Genomic DNA, 21220 nt, shown 5'->3' with positions numbered 1-21220 from the left:
TATTTTTCTTATATAAAATTTCATTTCCATGCACACGTATTATGTATGAAAATTATTAAATCATCCCATCACTTTGTAAAAAATGGTACGTTTTTCCAAGGGCCATTGTGTTTTCACTGTGCTAGAAGTAAACCTGCAGCTTGGGAAGTTTTACATAACTTAAAACAGCCTTATTTGCTTTACAGGATTGCTTCATTTATGCAGTTCATTAAAACTTGTTCAGCGCACCACTGCTGAATGTAAATAACTGCAGCAGTAGTATCGATTACTTAGGTACCTGAGCTTGTGTCTACTGTTGGCTTTAAAGCACTAAGAAACTTCTTTGCTCTTCTATCTGGAGAGGAAGGATCTTTTTTTTCCCCATCTTGCTTCCTGAGGGTTGTTAATTCTGGATTCCTAAAATCATTAACTCCTTCTAGAGCTGAAACTCCTTGTCATTGCAGTGAGTGTGTATGAACTAATGCAGTAATCGATGCTTGCACTACACTGCAGAGATTTGTTTTGATGACAAGAGCTCTCATAGCCCTGTTTGGGGTTGAAGGTTTGATGCTGCAGAATAATTTGGCTTAGAATCAGGACGCAAGGACCTTAGGGACTTCTTTTGTATCGTCTCCTTCACACTGAAGTGAATTTTTGCTTGCATTACATTTTGCTACAGTTGCCGGCTGGAATTCAGCAACCTACTAGATGCCAGTTGTGCTTTTTTAACCATTCTCTTTCTGATGCTGCTATGTTTGCTGGGTTTCTTCAGTTTCTGCTCCATACGTTGCATTCAGGGACAGGTAAAGCAGTGGCTATACAATACTGAGGTTTTAGATATATTTTAGTATTTTATATTTTTATAAAATATATCTTTTTATAAACAGATTTATTTAACTGTACAGTTTGAGTGGAGGTGTAAAGTATTATAGCAAATATTCAACTTAAGCAGGGAATAAGGAATGATTTTGCTTGTAAGTCTGTGTTTCAGTTATGTTTATACTTTGAAAGCTCGTGTCAAATATAATTTGACTTTAGTGATGCTACATGGCATGAGTTTTTAAACAAAAATCTGTATTTTGAAAGCACACATCAAAACATAAATATGTTTCTGAAAAGTAATAATAATATTCCAATTGCATTATGACTATTTAGCATGATGTCTATTTTTGAAGAAGTCATGAGTAAATTTAGAAATTTACTTTGGGAAACAAATAGTTGTTCCTGTGTATTATATCACTTTGGCAGAAGACAGTTAGTGTGTCCTTGATCCCCTGAATTGTACTGCTGTTAGTAGCTTGAGCAAGTTCAGAATGGAATATGATTCTGTTACTTTTATTTCTGCATATTAATTTGAGATGAAAATCAGCAAGCCCATGTGCATAGAACAAGATGATGTTTGTTTACCATAATATACAGTTACGGTTATAATAATCAATGGGGTATAATAAATGCGCAGTTATGGTTATTTTGTATGTTATCTCTGCATCATCACACTGATGCATTGCACTTTCTGAATCGGGGAAGGATGTCAGCCCTCTCCTTGGGGCGGGGGGCACAGAATAAACCTGTATTTGGAATAAGGTCCTTAGCTAAATTACTGAAGGATCACAGGGGAAAGAGAGGAAGTATTGAAGATTTCAAGTTCCTTGGGGATTATACAGTATGCTGAGAATCACAGAGATCTTTAAAATCACATATCTAAATAGTTGATAACAATGTCTGTAAAAGTTTTTTTTCAAAAGTGGTTTTTTCACTAGAAGAATTAATCTTAAAGATTGTATGATAGAGTAAGTCATAAAAGAGGTTTTATCCTCTCAAGTATTACAGCTGTGTTAGTTAACATATTGTAAGAAATTCATGTGTGACATTCATTTCTTTTAGCAGACTTTAGAGAAGAAAAGGAGTATATTGAGGGCAGAATATGGAGAGATGCATTGGAGAAAATGCTGCTGGTTGAGCAGCAGTCAGAACAGAGATGGAACTGAAACAGCAGCAGGAATATCAGGAAAACAAGATGCTGCTAATGTTGGGGAGAAACAGTGGTCAGCCTTAGCTCTGCATGGAGTTCAAAGGATGAGACTGGAGAAAACCTTTGGTTAAAGATCAAAGCCTTGCACTCTTTCTCACACTTAATAAGTTGTTTATAGCTACATAAAGAAGGTAAAGCCCTGTTTCTTCTTCAGGCTACTCACTGTGGTAGAAAGGCGTAAACTGCATTCCAGAGACCTCTTGCATATCTTGGCATAAGTAGATGAAGAAGGTAAAATAGGATTGGGATTGAGAAGTACAGAGCTGTGACACCCTGCGTTGTGGAGATTTGAGGCTGTGCTGTGGGCAATGACAATCTCCAGCCTTTGGAACAGCATGGAATTGGGAGACCTAAAGAATGTTTTAAAATCACACTGGCCCCATATCCCCTGGTCCAGTTTTGGTTCTCTTGAGGCCATTTGTCTTTCATGTAATAGACTGTAGAGTTATAAAGGACTATTAAACCAGACCATCTATATCTTAAATTAAAATTAAATTAAATTATCTCTCCCTCATAACTACACTACAGATAAGTGTATCGACTAAGTATTCCACTCTGAAAACTAAACTGTGTGCTCCAAGGAGAGAACCTGAGAGATTGAGTCGTCGTCAAGGTCATTGCCACGTCAGGGTGTTGGTTAGCTGCAAAGGTGCCGGGAATACAAAACATGATGCAGAGTAAATCAAAACCAAAAAACCAACAACAACAAAACCTTAAGTTCTCCAGCAGTTTGACCTGTGGAGGTATTTGGTGGTAATGGGCAAGGCAACTGAGCCTGGCCTCTGGACAGCCCTACTAAGTCCTCAAGTGCAAGAGTAATGGTTTTCAGACAGCAGCCAGGCTTGTGTGTTATCCTTTCCTGTTACCACTGTGATAGATTCCATCCACTTCAGCATCTTCTGCACAGCTAGTCCTTAACTGGTTGTCAGCCTTTCCCTGTTTCTGCACTTATCCTAATCTCGGTGTGGAGCCATGTCCTTGTCTGCTCTAAACTGGGTCCTCTTTTTTTCCAGTTCATTTTTGCAGTTCATCAGCATAGCTTTGAAGTCCAGTCCTGGTCTCCTGTAACTGCATTCCTTTCTCCTTGGGGTCAAGTTACCTGCAAATCTGTTTCTGTTTTATTATCTAGAATGATAATGTGAGTGTTGACTATTATTATATCCCAGACAAACATGACAGACCTTGCTTAATGAATACTTCGAGGGTTTTTTTTTACCAATTTTAGCTGTTCAGAATATGCTTTCCTAAATAGCTTTTCACCTTGTGCTAGTTTTATTTAGATATTTTTTCTGGTGTGACTCTTAACATGGCATGCTCATAAACAAAACTCCTGCTCAACTGGAGATATTTGACATCTGTTGTTTGTTACCTATCTTACTGCAGTGGTAGGAAATGAAATTGGGTTAATTTATTATTGACATTTTGATTTTTAAGGTTTTGTCTCTTCTTTTAATGTCTTGAAGGTGATTTGTTTTGTTTTAGCATTTTTTCAGGAGTTTATACTAAGCTGACTGATCTATAATTTCTAGCCCCTCTTCCCCTCCCCTGTCCTTTAAAAGTATGTGCTGTGTTTGCCCTTTCCCAGTTTTGTGGAACTTCAGCCATACTCCACTAATTCTCAGGACATAATTGTTCATTGTAATAGGATGGCTTCAGGCAGGTCTATAAGCACTCCAGGATGAAGTGAATTAGCCCAGTGTACGCTATATCTAGACAGTTTGACCTCTTCGTACTTTGGCGTAGCATCTAATTCGTATGCTAAAGGCACTGTTAAGTTGTTGCGATGAGTTTTACTTGAGTTTATTTTTAAGAGAACTTACATTTTTAAAAAAACTTAGCCACCTTGGCATCATTTGCTGATAGAGCAAAATGGTAGCAGACTCTTTCCATAGTATTCTAGAATGACAGGTACTTAGTACTAGATAATAATAGTACTAGGTACTCAATATTTGCAGAAAGATCTCAATTGTTTTTTCATTCTTTGCTGTTTGCATTAGATTTTGTGTGTTTCTAATTTTGTCTCGTGTGCTTCCAGGTACTCTTATTACTGTAAGTTTCTCACTCATAAGCAACTTTCCGTTGATTGTTCACCACTTTCTAGAAAACGAAACGTTTATGACGGCTCATGGGTCTTTGCATTTCTCCTCTGTATTGGGCTGGTTCTGCTTCTGATGTTGTTATTATTTCTTCAGCAGCTTCCATGATAGCTGGACTCTGCTGTCATGGCTCCTTCCTTATTTTCTCTGAAGTTGGGGTGGGTTTTGTTTTGTTTTGTTTTGTTTTGTTTTGTTTTGTTTTGGTTTTGTGGTTGAGTGTTTATTTGTTTTGTTTTAGTTTGGTTTGCTAGGGGTTTTTTTTGGTAGGAAAATTTTTGGGATTTTCTTCTGCTCAGCTTCGTTCCCATTTTAAAGATCACAAGGTTTATTCACTTTCACATTCTTAGCTTTTTCCTCTCTACTGGTAGGAAGCAAAGCTCCAAAGGTCCTTTGCTGGTTGCTTTCCTAGTGTCAGGGATTTCTCACTGTGCGCTCCAAGGATTCTTCCTACAGTATTCCCCTCTGAATTGGAGAAACAGAAGCCTTTTAAACTTATTATCTTTAAATGCAGCATAATGGAGGATTCTGATGAGTGCTTATAAGAGAAAAATGAAAACCAAAACCAACCTCCCCCACAAAACAAAACAAACCCTCACCAGGCTCATCTTCCGAATTTAGTGCTCTGGAGTAGGTCCCCATCATGGTACCACTGAAGTGCTTTCCTTTTTAATCAGAATCCAGAGAATTTAATCTGCTGTATTTCCTTCTGCAGTCCTGAAGCTCAGGAGAACCAAGAGCTTTTTTTTTATTTATTTTTTTTTTTCCTCCTCAGACTTTGCTTTTCAATGTAATAATTGAGAAAAATGATCTCCCGTAGTTTTCATGAAAATGAAATCTTAACTTTGATTAAGAAAAATAACAGTCTTGTTATTTCTCAAATGACTTGTGCAGGTCTGTATGATTGACTCTGTGTGTGTATGTTGGACAATCAACAGAAAGTCTCGCAGTCTTTCTCCCTTCCCATCCCTGTGGTCCTGTGGATAGCGAGAAGCCTTGCTCCCAGTTGCTGTTGTTTCTGTCAGCATTTTTATAAAACACCATGTATTACCTTCTGTATCTAAGCAGAAATGCCTTTCTTCTTTCCCCAGAGTAGGAGAAAATAAATGTATGTTCAAATAAGCCTCTCTAGGCATAGCCCGTTTTGATCACCTTATTTGCAGCAGGTGCTACCAGGGCACTGATACCTAACTGGGCATTGTATCCATGGGACTTTGAAGGCGTGGACTACTGTTTCACAGCCTTACGCTTTTTTCTGGTTTGAATTCCTGTCTACTGGCAGTGTAGAAAGACCATGGGGTTCAAGGACAATTTATTTTCAGCTTTGGTTTTGAATTATAATTTGTTCATAAATCAGTCTTTACCAAATATTAAAATAAAAAATACTGAACTGAATCTTTTTAAAATTGTCAGGGGAAAAATACCAGAAGAGACCGAAATGAAAGTATTACTTTCTTTTGCAATTATCACCTACTCAATTGGTTTTAAATGTCCACAGGGAAAAACAAACAAACAAACTAAAAAACCCCAAAAAAACTCCAACACACGCACCAGCTAAAAGCTATTTTGTCTACGTGGGTTTTTAAAATACCTTCTGCCACCTCTCCATAAAAGGCAATCAAACCAAACCAGAAAAAAAAACACAGGAAAGAAAAATTCTGTTAGGCTGAAGAACAGCATGGCATGCTTGAAGTGCTGGGAATTCCTTCAAAACAGCAGAAAAATTATTGAGCTGGTCAGGCTGTTAGTGTACAGGGTAGCTATGTATCCGTGTCTCCAAAATTACAAGTCCATGTGACTTTTTGAGATAACTTGCTATACATTTTGCAAGTTTCGTCATATGCTGAACAAAAGTATTATCCAGACATCATGCCAAAGCTAAAATAGTGTTAATTATATAAAACAGAGACTCAAATAAATCTGTTAACACAAGTTAGAGTCAATATTGAGTTGGAATTAAATAGTAATAATAAATTTACTCAAAGAAGCTCTAAATTTCAAATTTCCTTCCATCCATTTACAGAATTAGCTTCCATTCAAGAGAGTAGTCATAGTCAGCAAAATCAGCACTCAGATCTAGCCCTGAGACAACAAAATTTTTCTTAAATCTTTAGATACCACACTTTCAAAAATCAGTTAAAAGGTTTGCCTGCTGATTTGAAGTTCTTGGTAGTGGTGACCACTTTTTCTGGTATCCTTAAGAACATATTTTTAATGAAGCTTTTAAAGGAACTTTCCAAATTAATGGAGTTTCATGGATGTTGCTTAGTATTTTACATCTCTAAAACTCTCCAGGTTCTTTAGTACTTGAAACACTTTCTGAAGACCTTAAAGAGCTTGCTTCTGAGGGCCATCCCTTTGTGAATCATATATATTCTTGGACTCACATGCTTACAATAAGACTTACACATCCTCAGAATAACATTTTAAACAGTCTCTGAAATAAAAATAGGCATCTAGCTGGAAAGGGTAATGAACTCTTCAACACTCTCAGTGTTTGAGAGAAGGAACTAAATAATGTTGGCTCAGGGAGTCTCGTGAGCAGACTCCCTAGAGATTAAGGAAACTTAGAACAGCTTCCTTTTACGTTTCTTGTGTCCATATTAAAAATTTTAGACACATTCACAAACCCTCAGTTTATTACTTGACTGGATAGATTGTGATTTTTGGCTTCAAGCTTCCACTAGCAAGATTAGTAATCTTTGCTTTCAATAATTCATAAAGCTTTCGATTAACACTGAGATAATTGAGGCAGGAAATCCACCTTGTGAAACCTACAAATGGGCCCAGTTGTTTTGGTGTTGGAAGGTCTTTTGCAGGAATACTGTTTGAGAAACCTTGAGTCATCAATGAACACAACTGCAGTACTTTCTTATGAAAGAGTGTATGTGTAAACTGTACTCCTAATGAAAAAAGCAAAAATTAATCACAATCCATAAAATAAAAAACTTTCCTAAATAAATATCTGAATAATAAACGTATGTTGTATTTTAAACAGTCCAAGAAAATTCACCTTGCACCCAGATAAAAAGAATATATTGAAAGAATTTTTAGTAATCAACCACTGCCAAATCATTTATTTGCAAAATCAAAGATAATTGTGAATTTGCAAACTCCTGTAAGGAAACAACTTTGCAATACTGTCTTAGGGAGAAGTCAAATGGATTTTCCTTTTAGCTAGATTTAGTTCAATATTAGTGTTCTTAACAATCAAAATAGTATTTCATGAATTCGCTCCTTCCTTGCCTAATTGTTTCTGGATTTCTAGTTTGTGAATATCAATTAGCGTTGCAACCTGTTCTGTTCTCACAATGTAACAACCGCTTTAAAAAAGATTTTTAAGCTAAGGGTTTTTTTTTTCAAAATAAAATGCCAAAGTTTTCATTCTGTGTGAGAAAGACTATTAAATGTTCTTTTAAACACAAAAGTAAGGAATAAACATTTATTTTCAGTGTGCGCTGGATAAGCCCAGGTTGTCAGTTATCTAGATCTGAAAGCCTAGTGCTTGGTAAAGCTCCATAGACCCTTTTTCAATGAATTTCTGTTGTGCAGAAACTTAAGATATAGAAAAGCAACTTTGTATCTCATCATTATGTTAAAATGCCTAAATAAATATTGAATTGAGGGAATAATTTGAGAGGCTGGGTATATCTTTGGGAGCTGTAGGAGTCACAGACGTGTGTGCTCGGTCTGTACCCCAAATATGAGCATTATATATATATAAATTATCACTCGTATGGAGTACTAGTCTTTATTTGAACTTTGGAGTCTTACAGTATGTTAGCATTCAGTGCTTAGGACATGTGCCAGCAGGGAACGCGAATGCAGTTATATATTTTCTGTACAAAATAAAACCTAAACTTCACAGTCATGTGGTGCATTCTTCCCACGTTTTGCATGAGCCAGCCTGTCCTTGAACTGCATAAATGGTACAACACAGACGTCGTTTTCAAGGACTTGTGTTCTTAACTGTATCCATCTGAAGTGGCTTGATTTGAGAGCAAGGAGATAATGAGCATTTTTGTGAAGCTTTGTGTATAAATGGGCAATAGGTATTATGAGTTCTCTGCTTGGCCCTTAGATGCAAAGGCTGCCTGTCAAGCCAAGGTACTCATGTGTTTTCCCTCTATGTGCTTAGTTAGCAGCTTGACTAGAATAATTTAGATATACATTGTTAATACATGGAATATTTTTTCTGACATGATAAAATGAGCATTTTCTTTTTCTTCTCCTTCCTTTGGGCATAGAAGTACTTTCTTGTGTCACAGTGTGACCTATCACATCTGTAACAGCAGCCAGATGTTTTTGATGGCAATAACTGTGCTGAAGACATTTGCCAATAGCATGCAGAGTGGTCTTTTAACTCATGAAAACTCAGTCTATGAAGGAGGAAGGCAATCAAATTGATACATGGAGTTTCTTTACATCTGTTGTAACTTTCTGTAGGTTGATATGTGGCTTCTAATGATTTTTACCTTGGGAAACAGTTGATCGTTTCCGTGAACTGTGGAAGTTGTAACAGAGGATGTTCCAGGACTTTGATAAGCTTTATTGTCTGTTTAATGCAGGCTATGTTTGACTCTAAAAAGTAACAAAGGTAAATACATACATGGCTCTTGCGTGTGTTAATTACAGAGATTAGTCTGGCTACATAAAAAGCCAGTTTGCGCTGTAATTTTAGATGCAGCTTCTAAAAATAATTGTCTAAGTTTCCTAGTTACGTTATAGAACTGCTTTATTAATTAGCAGCTACACGTTAGGCTTAATTAAATGCCTAACATGGGCTGACTGACTCTTATCATTAGACTGTCTGCTTCTTGTCTGCTGCAAATCTAGTGCCTGTGGGTTTGAGCACCAGAAGCGCGTTCTTTGCTGAATCTCTGTATTCTCCAAATACAGGGTGGATGGATTCAGGCAAACATCTTGGGGCGTTTTATCTCTGGTATTCAAGACTCTTTGGAAATCAGCACAACTGGCCATACGTAGCTGACTTTCTCGTATTTTGTGCTTGTTTGGCTTTGCAAGAGAAAAAATGCTGTCATTCCAGCACTTCTCAGTTTTGCAGGATCTCACTTGAAATCACAGTATCCCAACATTAGCTTTTGGTATGGGTAGTGCTGCTGAAGATCAAGTGTTTTAGAGAAGGTATTTTTTTGGTGGTGTGAATTTTAATTTCCCTTTATTTTGAAGGTGTGCATGTTGCAGATATAAAAGCAATGGCAATTTATTAACAGTTTTACTCCCTGTCTGGAAATTTGATTGAAGACTGTGAAGGACTACTCATGGGGTAAAAAAACTCAACACATTTGTGTCTTGTAAAGTAGACTGATTATTATATCCGTCTGTGCTTAAGAGTAAAGTAAATGAGCAGCAGCATGTTAATAGGAAAAATGTTTCATTGCTGGCAGGATACAACTTTTGAATTATTCCCTCAGGATAAAAGGTTTTATAAATACATGCTTGTTTCACTCCATTGATCTTAAATAAATCATTCATTATAACAGCAAATGCATTTTAATAATATGCTTTAAGTTGAAATAATTTTTTGTGTGTTTTAGAAATGTCAGTAATGTACAAAAATAATGATACTTTCACAGAGGCTTATTATTTTTTAGTTTGTCGTGTTTTTAAATTTAAAGCGTTGTTTTAAAAGTGTTTAAAAGTGTTTAAAAGCAGTTCAAGCCTGTAAATCAATAATTTGCTACTTAGAATTGCGCTGTAATTTTAGATGCAGCTTCTAAAAATAATTGTCTAAGTTTCCTAGTTACGTTATAGAACTGCTTTATTAATTAGCAGCTACACGTTAGGCTTAATTAAATGCCTTAAAGGACTTTTTTTCCCCTAATTCATGGACTTTTATAGCTTTAAAAATATTCACCAAATTGTAGACCTATCACTTTCAGTCAAGATTTTTGATTTGATAGCTACGTTTATGCCTTCCCATCATATCGTCCATGCTCCACCTCAGCAGAGCTGAGTTGTTTTTTCCTCTCCATAGTGTCTTAAATTTGTTTTATTTTACTAGTTATTTTTAGTGACTTTTACCGGTAGAGAGAGTACTCTGTGCACAGGGGGTTTTTGTTTGAGTTTTGGTGGGGGTTTTTTGAGAAAATCTGAAGGTCTTAAACTATGCTTTTAGATTGCAAGTTTTTGCATGTTATTTATCTATTCCTGGATCTCTATAATACTAGTTTAGTGAAATAATTTTGTGCAATTAAACAAATAGTCAGTTTTGGGGTATGGCTGTGCAAGAATGGCATAAATGGGTGTTAAGTAAAGAAGCAACAATGACATAGGATGATTAAGGAGAAATTATTTTTAAAAGTACAACTGTAACAGAGTACTGCAGATGTCAATACCCTAGTGTCTGTGTTGCTGGCATGAAGTATTTTTTAAGCTCATTTGGGGATTTTGTTCCTTTATGTTTTAATTTGTATGTTCTGTTCTATGAGTGTTTATGAATATAGATTAACTGATATTTTCCATTGTAAAACCCTGTTTACACTTGCAGATTCAGCAAAAATTTTACATGCCAGTGGTCTACATTGTACTGATTTTTAAGGGGATTTTAAAAATTAAGTAATTTTTCAGGAATGTGGACTTTTTTTCCCCTAATTCATGGACTTTTATAGCTTTAAAAATATTCACCAAATTGTAGACCTATCACTTTCAGTCAAGATTTTTGATTTGATAGCTACGTTTATGCCTTCCCATCATATCGTCCATGCTCCACCTCAGCAGAGCTGCATCTGCAGTGCAGTTCCTGCTCTCAGCTTCTGAGAGCAGAGGGTGAAAGGACCGTGGCTGGCCACGGTGGATGTAGCTGATGTCTTGGAATTTACCAAAGCGCAGAGCAGACAGGAAGGGTGAAAGGGACACAAAGCTAAAGGTTTAGGTGTGGAGAGGAGGGGGTAGTGAGGAGAGGGGCATGAGGGGAATGAGGGGCTACACAACCTAAGGAAAGGACACCAAAGCTAGAAGCAGAAGGAGACGGAAGATGGGTGATGGCATCAAAATGGACAGGGAAGAAAGGCAGTAAAGGGTAGGCAGTTGGTGAGGATGGAAAAATTAGCAGGTTAGCCAGGACAGAAGGCATATGAGATGATCTTGCTACAGCAGGAACTTAGTGGGGAGGTATGCTAGATACATAAATCAAGTGGTGATGGATATTCAATAATCAGGAGGAAGAGCAGCAAGGAAACTGGGACCCAGAAGCTGAAGCTGGGGAAGGAAGAAAGGAACAGAGAGCAGGGAGCAATGGGGACAAGAGCAGAAATGTTTTTGAGCACTTGGACACACATGTCTGCATGCTGGAGCTGACATTTATTGCTACCTGAACATTTCTCTATCACTAGGCAAATAGCTGTGAAATATGGAGGCAAAGTATGTTGTGTTTTGCCTGTGGCAGGCCAGCTCACACAGGAGAGAGCTGCTTTTTGGTGTTACTGTTGAATCCATTGCTGAAAATTGGAGGGCTCTGTGCCACAGGTCCCAGCTTACTGACAGCACTTGGACTGGCAGTCTGGATTGTGGATTTGTTGTTGTTCTTGTTGCAGTTTTGAGGTCTATAAAGGTGCAAGGAATGATGCTAAAAGTAAAACTGGAAGCTATTTAATATGAAGTTAAGCTGTCCAAAATTGCAGAACTGCGGTAGCTAATGCAACCGCAAATATGTGGTTATGCATATGACAATAATAAGCTGTTTAAAAATAAGCTTGTGCATATGACCATGTAGATGGTAAGGTATTAAAGATTTTACAGATTGTAAAGAGTGGTACAACTTGTGTTTCATAGCATGTAAATATTTGTAGAAGAAGAATAAAAATAATAAACTCTTCATGTAAATGTATATATTTTTCTTGCTAGAAAAATATATACATTTACAAAGCATGCTTTGTTTGGGCTTCTATTGAATGTCTGTGTGCTAGCAACAGTAGTGATCTAACAGTAGTATCAAAGATGTGTTTTATAAAATGAGATAGTTAAGATGTACTGCCTAAAGGATACATGACAAATAAAATATGTTTTCTGAAGGTGTAGAGCAGATCAAGGGTGCAGAGGGTATTGGCAATGAGTGTCTGACTTTAATGATAAAGTAGGATTTTTACATGGTGGCTTTTAAGTGATCGGTAAAGAATTTGTAGGTATGTTGTTAGGGAAGTGTGTGAAGAGTTGTTCTATAATGAAAAGTAACTCTGGGATGTAATAATTTAAAGACTTGGAAAAAAAAATCACTTGTGAATTAAAAAAGCAGCGTTATCAAGCTGTTTCACTAACATGCTTCAAATAACCAAGGTGTACTGCCAAAGTGAGGGTGAAAACTGCCTGAAGTGCAGGTTTGGATGTAAAGCTCAGTGAGAGATGACTATTTCCTTCAGAGTCTAAAACTAACCTCTGAAGTGATAGGTGAGATTTTGTTTTGTTACTGGTTTTTTGTTGTTGTTGTTCATCTGTTTAAAGGCGTTGTAAGCTAAATGGTAGAATCATCTACTTTTTCTCAGATAAAAATTAAAAATTATAGAATCACAGAATGGTTTGGATTGGAAGGGATCTTCAAGGATCATCTAGTTCCAACCCCCCTGCCATGGGCAGGGACACTTCCCGCTAGACCAGGTCGCTCAAAGCCCCATCCAGCCTGGCCTTGAACGCTTCCAGGGAGGGGGCAGCCACAATGTCTCTGGGCAACCTCTTCCAGTGTCTCATCACCCTGACAGTGAAGAATTTCTTCCTTATATCTAATCTAAATCTCCCCTCTTTCCGTTTGAAACCGTTACCCCATGTCCTATCACTATGCTCCCTGATACAGAGTCCCTCCCCATCTTTCCTGTAGGCCCCCTTGAACTACTGGAAGGTCACTGTAAGGTCTCCCTGGAGCCTTCTCTTCTCCAGGCTGAACAACCCCAACTCTCTCAGCCTGTCTTCATGGGGGAGGTGCTCCAGCCCCCTGGTCATCTTCACGACCCTCCTGTGGACCTGCTCAAGCAAGTCCATGTCCTTATGCTGGGGTCCCCACAGCTGGACACAGCACTGCAGGTGGGGTCTCACCAGAGCAGAGTAGAGGGGGAGAATCACCTCCCTTGACCTGCTGGCCACGCTGCTTTTGATGCAGCCTAGGACGTGATTGGCTTTCTGGGCTACAAGCACAGCCCTCTTGATTATTTCAGATCAAGCTTTTACATACTACTGTTACTGCAAGAGAGCATTAGAAAGAGTTGTCATTCTCATTTCTAATGACACTATTGCATTTTTTAATACACTGTGTCAATGCCCAAAGGGATGAAGTACCACCAAGGTTCAGAGCTCACAGTTATATTTGGTTTAAAACTACTGCTAGCACAGAAACCCTTCAGACTTCAGTTCCTGCTCTATCAGTCTCACATTTACCCTTCTGTTGGGTCTATTCTAGCCTGGGTCATTCTCCTGTGTCCTTCCTGGTATCACAGGCACCCTTCATCTGTTGTAAATAAAATTGTGCTCTGAATTTCACTGCCAAATATTCTTCCTCTTGTAATTCCTGCCTTGTCCTTTTCCTTTGTCACAGACAACTGCCAGTGAAGTTGGTAGATTTTTGCTACCAACTTGCCTTCTACAGCTGTAATGTATTAAGTCAAACTGTGTTTTCCTTAGCTTTCCATAAATTCATATATACTCTCTGTGGTGTTATGCTCTGCTGCCTTTTCTCCCAAACCCTACCCACGGTTCCCCTCCCTGGCCCAATGGGCTCATGGCTTCCAGACTGCTGTATTTCATGGGTTTATTCTTGATGTACACAGTATATAAGTTTGTCCCAAGTGAAATGAAAGATTTCAACCTTGTATCTGCTGTGGGTACTATTTGCTCGATTTGTGTGGCTGTTTTCGCTGGTGCTCTGTTACCCTTTACCACCCTTCTGCCTCTGTGTCTGTACAGTACCCGTTATCACAGTATCGCTCAACTACTTTGCAGATTCTTGAGCGTGGTTGACTGTTCTGTCCTTAACTAAAACTAAGTGCCTCTTTTGTGCAGTATTATCTCTTGTGTCATCATTAGCTGTAGTCCTGTGTATTTGTTATGGAGATGGGGGGGAGGAGGAGGATTGTGAATGAAATGCATTGGGGTCCGTTCTTGGAAGATGACTGGGCAAAGTAAAAAACAGCTGGAGTACACAACCAATTCTGAGGTGCCATTCATGAAAAAGGAGAAGTCCAAATAAATGCATTATTATGTGGTTTTGGTTTTCTATTATTAGGCTGTATTGTTTTCAAATGGATATAAGTTAATTTGACTCATAGTACAGGTTTTGTATTTGCTTCATTAAACTACTGCACATTAAAATTTGTGCATGCAGAAGCAACCATTCATACATTTTTCTCTGTTTGAGAGATTACACATTTCTTTCTGTTCATATTCTTCCAGGTGACTTGGATTATTACTGGCTGGATCCTGCCACGTGGCACAGCAGGGAGACGTCTCCTATTAGTTCGGTAAGAAATAGGAAAAAAGAGGTTCATAAGTATGAATTAAAGTGTTTGCTGATTATTTCAGTTCAGCACAGATATTTTGTGGTAAAAAAAATATTCTATAAAAATTATATGAAAATTTGGTTTAGTGGATCATGGAAATTGAAATCAAGGAAATTTTCATCAAAATGTATGCTAGTAAAATTGCCTGAATTTTAACTTTAATTCTTTCATAGACATGATACTAGATTTCACTACACACCACAAAAGCAGCTGTTGAGTGTGATGCTGCTCTGGGAGAGAAGAGTGACTTTTTCTGTTGACTTGAAGTGGGAAAGGATCATTAAGATTTTTATTGTATTGTGAACCCGTATGGTAGAACTGTATAACATGTATATTATCCTACAGAACAGAATTTATGAATGTGCTTTTCGAGGCCATGGAATTTAAAAGTAAATTTTTAGTTTTATTACTTAAGGTTTTAAATGTTTAATTGTATTGAACTTTGAACTGTATTATAATTCTACCTGCAGACTTAGTGCTAATAATTTTTTGCAGTGGGCATAAATATTTAGTGAAGCCAGAGTCCAACAGATATGATAATACAAAGCTCAGGTGCACTATGTAACATGTCTGAAGGATGTTTGTGTCTACTGTGGCATAATGATCCAGAAATTTTATTGGTTTATAAATGTGTATCTAAATACAGGAAGATGGTTGCATTTCTTTAATCCCACTGTTTGGGTTTTTAACAGCATCCCGTAACGTGGCAGCCTTCTAAAGAGGGAGATCGCTTAATTGGGCGTGTTATTCTTAACAAGAGAACAACCATGCCAAAAGAATCAGGTGCATTACTGGGGCTAAAAGTAAGTATTACATGGTTTGTGTTGTAAATGAATGAAACTTCCACTGACCTTAGACCTAGAGATCTACCACATTAAATCAGAGGACTCTCCAATTATATCATCATTTGACAAAAATATAGTAAGTTTTGAAATTTATACAGGTAAATTATGAATGCAAATGTATTTAATCCTTCTATGCAATCTTCCACTCATCCATGGCAAAATGAGCTGAATCATTTTGATTAAAAGTGTATGTTTATTCAGGTTCCTGTCTGCAGGACATACACTGCATATTGCAATGCACTAGTGGAGTCCTACCTTTTCTAGCTCTACTGTTTGTATTTCAGTCAAGTAATTCATTTCATAGTCCACATACATAAATGTAACCTGGATGCAAATGTTTACAAGGTCAGTGTTTAAAATCCACGCAGCCATTTGGAAACAGAAGTTTTGTAGAATGAAACTAAACATTTATTTGCAAAAAAAACTCTTAAAGCATAGTAAAGTATTATTTTTTTAGTAATTATAAATAATAATTGAATGCAATTTCAGTTAATCCAGTGCCCCAAAATTAAGCCATTGTCCAGTTGATACAAATCCCTGAATTAGTCATTTGTAGTCGACTTGTAGGTTTGTGTCCCTAAATTGCCAGAACCCTTAAAAGAGAGAGCACGCTACTTCTGAAGCTGGTGGGGAGTACAGTGTGCCAATTCAAGAATTTTTCTCTCCATGTTTATCTTTAACTGTATGGAGCTCCAAAGATGATTGGAGAGAATTTAATTTGTGTGCCTTCCTCTCCTCACTGAGAACACAAACAATGCAAAAATTGAAACATTACCATCCACTTAGGACTGAATCTACTTCAAAGGGCATTGACACTGAACCACTCCTTGCATACAGTTGTCTGATAGTTCAGTCCCTCACATGTAACGGAGATGTGGGTTGTTGGTTCTGCTCGTCATGGTGGGAATTAAATCGGGAAAGAACTTTGTGAACTTGATTATGGTGTATCTTGGGTAAGAGCCATTTATCCACTGTGAAGTGAGATAGTGTGCCGTGGGAATATAGAAGATGAGAATAGCTTCTGTATTCTAGAGAACAGACTCTACTAAATGTCTAGTAGTCTGTAGCACAAGGCTGATTTTTGCTGGCAGCAAGCAATTTCTTTTAATATGTGAGAAAAAAGATTTGTCCTAGTAGGAAATGTAGATTGGAGAGCTTGTCTTCAGTTTTTCATGTTTCAATTTTGAATTATATAAGCTAAGACCCCCCACTGATAAGTTTAATACATTAGCTTGTGACAACTTTTTTAACGGGCAGGTGTCTGGATCTTTTTGAGTATATATCTATATTAAAGCTCCTACTAGTTATTGTGATTGCAACATGGGAAAATGTCTAGTGAACCAGCGTTCCACTGTTCCATTTTATTATAAAACTCTTCCTAGAATATTCCTGACCAAAAAAAAACCTGACTGGAGAGAGCAAGATAGCTAAAGAGAATAGCAAGTCAGCCAGACTACGTTTTTATGGTTTATATTTTATTAAAAATCTAATCTCTTGAGGACACCTTTTTTTCTCTGATTTTCCCGATCTCTGTATCATGTGTTGTCTTCAAAAATAACTCTCTTCAGTTCTCTTTAATAGAAAGCCAGAAGTTGCTGTTTTGTCCTGCATTGTGCTTGGGTGGAAGGGCCTGGGTTTTAGCAGTAGCAATGTTCTTGTGAACTGTTTGCCCATGTTTTATGGTAGTGTATTTGCTAAGTTTTTAGTTGTTGTACCAATTCCATTTTGGGAATTTCATACATTTGATTTGATGTGCACTTGCAATTTAAACTTAAGCACATGACAGACATGTATTTGCAAAATGTACGTTTTCTTGATTATTTTTTTAAGAAAAGTTCTTTCTGCAACAACTTTAGTCACTTAACAAACTGTAAGATTGAGTCAAACACATTAAAAGGAATATCAGTTTTATTCATTCTGTGTCAGCTTTGGTTCTTTTCAAGTACATCTGGCCTTTTTGTATCTTTAACTTTGTCTTTAAGCCTCTGTAAAGCCCAAATTAAGAATAGATTTGCTTATGCATATTTTAGGTTTAATTTTAAAAATAACATGAAAACTGATCTGTGTATATGTTTATGCTTGATGTGATGGCTTGGACACTTACAAATTTACAATTAACCAGGTTGTTGGAGGGAAAATGACAGAATTAGGACGACTCGGTGCCTTCATTACCAAAGTGAAGAAAGGTAGCTTGGCTGATGTGGTGGGGCATCTCAGAGCAGGTAAATCAGTCCATTGCATATAAAATATATTGTCTTTTAATTATGGCTTTTTGTAATGCAGCTGTTAATTTGTATTAACATTGGTCATGTGATGTGCTAATATTTTTTTAAATACAGGACAATACTGTAATGTTGTTATGGAATGCCACAATTGCCTACATTTCTGATTTATTATTAACTCCAATTGCTTGGACATATGAGCAAAATGGAAGACACTCCTAATCACTGGTTCAGAAGCTGCTTGTTACACTCTATAGAAGCAATGCAAATGTTTTTTAAACCTGTTTCATTGTGGCAAACAAAACTCACTACAGTTACTTGCATTATAATGTGACACGAAGGAGGATGCACTGTATGCACAGTGGACTTTGTTAGTGCGTCTTTCAATGTGAATTGTTACAAATAGAAATCAAAAACAATCCAAGAAAATGGTCTTAAAATATGTCATTTACATAAGATATATATATTACACTTACAAGTAAGTGGCTGTGCTGTTGGCACTTTTCAAGCTTCTAAATGAAGCGAGAACTATGCACAGCAGTTCATTTTCAAAGTTACTTCTTAGAGGTTTATATTTTTACCATGGCTCTAAGCAACTACTTTCCAAGTGTTGTCTTAGCAAACCAAAGTTTATGCAATGCCTTCTTAGAAATCCAGAAGCTCCAATGACAACTTGCATGAATTTAGGATAATCCTATGAAGCAAATAGTAAAAAAGAAGTAGAAAAGATGATGAGTCTCTAAAAATATCCTACTTTCTTTTGGCTCTTTTTTACCAGGTCAATATACATGGGGTTGGTAACAACTATTATTATAGTTTATAGATTTTAACAGCCAATTATAATTACAGAAAATAAGTATCTTTTCACTAATCTTGAACTATTTGGGCTGAAATATTACATTTCTATTGTCTGCTCTAGATTGTTTTTAAGTCAAAGCTATTTTTAATTTCTAAAAGTATTTTTAGAGCCAAAATAATTTCACTGAAAAAATACATTGTTTTGTACATGTTTTTGTTGAATGAAAGTCTATTCATCCTATAGTATGTGACTAAAACACACAAAAAAGCCATGCATGAGTCCTTGCAGTTAGGAAAACACACTTTTTCATCTTTATGAAAAACCTCCAAAATTTGACTAGTTGATAAATCTTTGAGCTATTGTACAAACCTCATAAATTTTAACAAAGGCAGATATGAAGTCTTGCATCAGGAACATGATAACCACTGCAACAGTAAGCAGTAGGAGCCAATCAGCTAGAAAACAGCTTGGCAGAAAAGCATCTGGAGGTACTGGAAGACAGTAAGTTGAATATGGGTCAGCAAAGTGCCCTTGCAGCAAATGCCAATCATGTACAGGGCTGTATTAGCAGGTTGTGAGAGGTAGTTGTTGCCCTCTATTCAGTGCTTATAAGGGCCTATCTGGAGTCCTCTGTTCGGTTTGGGCTCCTCTAATACAAGAGAGATACTGACAAACTGGGCTAAAATTGGGCAGAGGGACAGAAGGTTGATTAAGGCTCTGGAGCATATGGTGTACAAGAAGCTGAGAGAGTGGGGTGTGTTCTGACTGCCAAAGAAAAGACTACGGGAGGGTCTAATTCTTGGTTTTACCTGGCTAATGGGAGACTGTAGAGAACCTAGTGCCAGACTGTTGTCAGAGGTACACATTGGTCACTCAAGAAGCGAGGTGCACAAGCTGGAGTGAGAGAGATCCTGTTTGTGAAAAATCTCTTTTTCTTGTATCTAGAGAGGATAGTTAAGGCTTGGAACAGGAGGCCCAGAGGAGATGATGTGTATCCTTGCTTTGAGATACCCAGATCTCATCTGTCCTTTGATCTTGGCCCTACTTTGAGCAGGGGTTGGAACTAGCTGACTCCCAGAGGTATCTCCCAATCCGAATTACTGTTTTAGAAATCAATTATTTATTTTTACCTTCGGTTAGGATATTTTTCCCTGGATTATTAACAAGCACAAGTTTGATCGTTTGGCTTGGATCTCCTCAGAAAGGAGCAAAGCCAGCAGCTGAAGGGTTGTTCCTGACTGAATCTGATAAACATAAAATCATTGTCAATTAAGTTATTTGTGGCATCAGATAGTGGTTGTGAAGTTTTGACTGCTGCATATGATGGGATGTAAGAGTGTAAACTTACTCTATGGTTCCTGCAGTTTAATTGTATATACTGAACTTTTTATAGAAACTATACTTCAAGATTTTCACCTTTTTATAATAGGGCCAAAATACAATGTAATGTACATACTACTTAAATTCCAGAAATGACAAGCTGAAAAAAGAAAGTTATCTAAATAACTTTCACATCATGTTTTCCTTTCTGTCCCCTGTAACATCCTCAGCAGATAATGACTCACTCCTTGCTTTTATTTTTGGTTTGTTTGACACAGACAGTGAAGACTGTCCTTTTTGTAGAGAAATTGAAATGCACAGTATATAAATTGTAATAAAATGTGATGTTTGTAAAGGCTTAATAGCATGTATTTGTATTTTTCATTTTTGAAGATTAACTTGTTTTCAAAGCTTATTACTGCTAGTTAATAAATGATCTTTTAAAAAGACTCTTTTATTTCATAGCACAATACCAGATCCTGTATTTTTGGAAATGCTTAGTATGTTTGCAAAAGTGGTTTCTTTAGTATGTTTTGTGTGTACAAATTGTAGCTGTGTTCTGAGAAAGGAGCATTGATAGTGTCTCAAAAACCTTTTTCTGGCTTTAGCACAGTTTTTTAATTGATTTTGGGCAATGTTACTTGGTTATATAGATGTGCATATCATGTTCATATTCATAAATGTTTTGCACTTCTTTATAAAAGATTATGAAAATGAGGTAAACTTCTCTTTTAAATTCAAGGGGATGAAGTTCTAGAATGGAATGGTAAACCCTTGCCTGGAGCTACAAATGAAGAAGTTTACAACATTATTTTAGAATCAAAATCAGAACCTCAAGTTGAAATTATTGTTTCAAGACCTATTGGGTAAGGCTAAACCCTTGCTTAAGCACAATTATTACTTCTGCTAATGGGACTTTTAAAGGGAACTTTGTGAGTTCATTTTTTCTCTTAGTAATGGAATATGATTCACTTTCTATTATTGACATTCTGTATATTCCATTTTCTTTGTTGCCATTTACAATCTTGGATCTTTGCAGTGATATATACAAGTATAAATGTTTTCTGTACAGTCAATGTACTAACAAGGTTTTGGCCAAGTGGCAAAGGAAAATTGGTGAATCAAGGGGACTGGTGCATGAGAAAAATCTAGTTTTTAACTTCTAGCTTCACTATATCAGAATAACTTACATGAGTATTCATGAGTAGAAGGAAGCATCAGCAAACATTGAGCATTGCAGGATTTTAATAGATCAATCCTAGTAGGATTTAAAACAGGCCTTCTTTAAGTAGCTGAAAAAAGGAAAATGAAAACTTGTAATAGAAAAGACTGTGTTTAGCCTTAAATGATAGTCATTAAAATCAAAAGCTGAAACAAAAAGTTTCTTCAAAAATCAGCATTAACGTGTTATGTTTATAATCTTAGTTT

At 36.8% G+C, this 21220-nt stretch overlaps 1 protein-coding gene across 3 annotated transcripts in view; it reads left to right on the top strand.

Moving 5' to 3' along the window:
• Positions 1-21220, top strand: part of RIMS1 (regulating synaptic membrane exocytosis 1) — a 339793-nt gene that overhangs the window by 176252 nt on the left and 142321 nt on the right. For all 3 annotated transcript variants that reach the window (XM_086461476.1, XM_086461474.1, XM_086461475.1), the window contains exons 6-9: positions 14500-14567; positions 15299-15409; positions 17574-17673; positions 20535-20658. In XM_086461476.1, the coding sequence (XP_086317602.1) occupies positions 14500-14567; positions 15299-15409; positions 17574-17673; positions 20535-20658 (403 nt within the window). The remainder of the gene's footprint in view (positions 1-14499; positions 14568-15298; positions 15410-17573; positions 17674-20534; positions 20659-21220) is intronic.

The sequence above is a fragment of the Leptosomus discolor genome, chromosome 2 (genome assembly GCF_034619465.1).
Source record: "Leptosomus discolor isolate bLepDis1 chromosome 2, bLepDis1.hap2, whole genome shotgun sequence".
Lineage (NCBI taxonomy): Eukaryota > Metazoa > Chordata > Aves > Leptosomiformes > Leptosomidae > Leptosomus > Leptosomus discolor.
The sequence above is the reverse complement of the archived record's forward strand: the minus strand, read 5'-3'. Positions and strand labels throughout refer to the sequence as shown.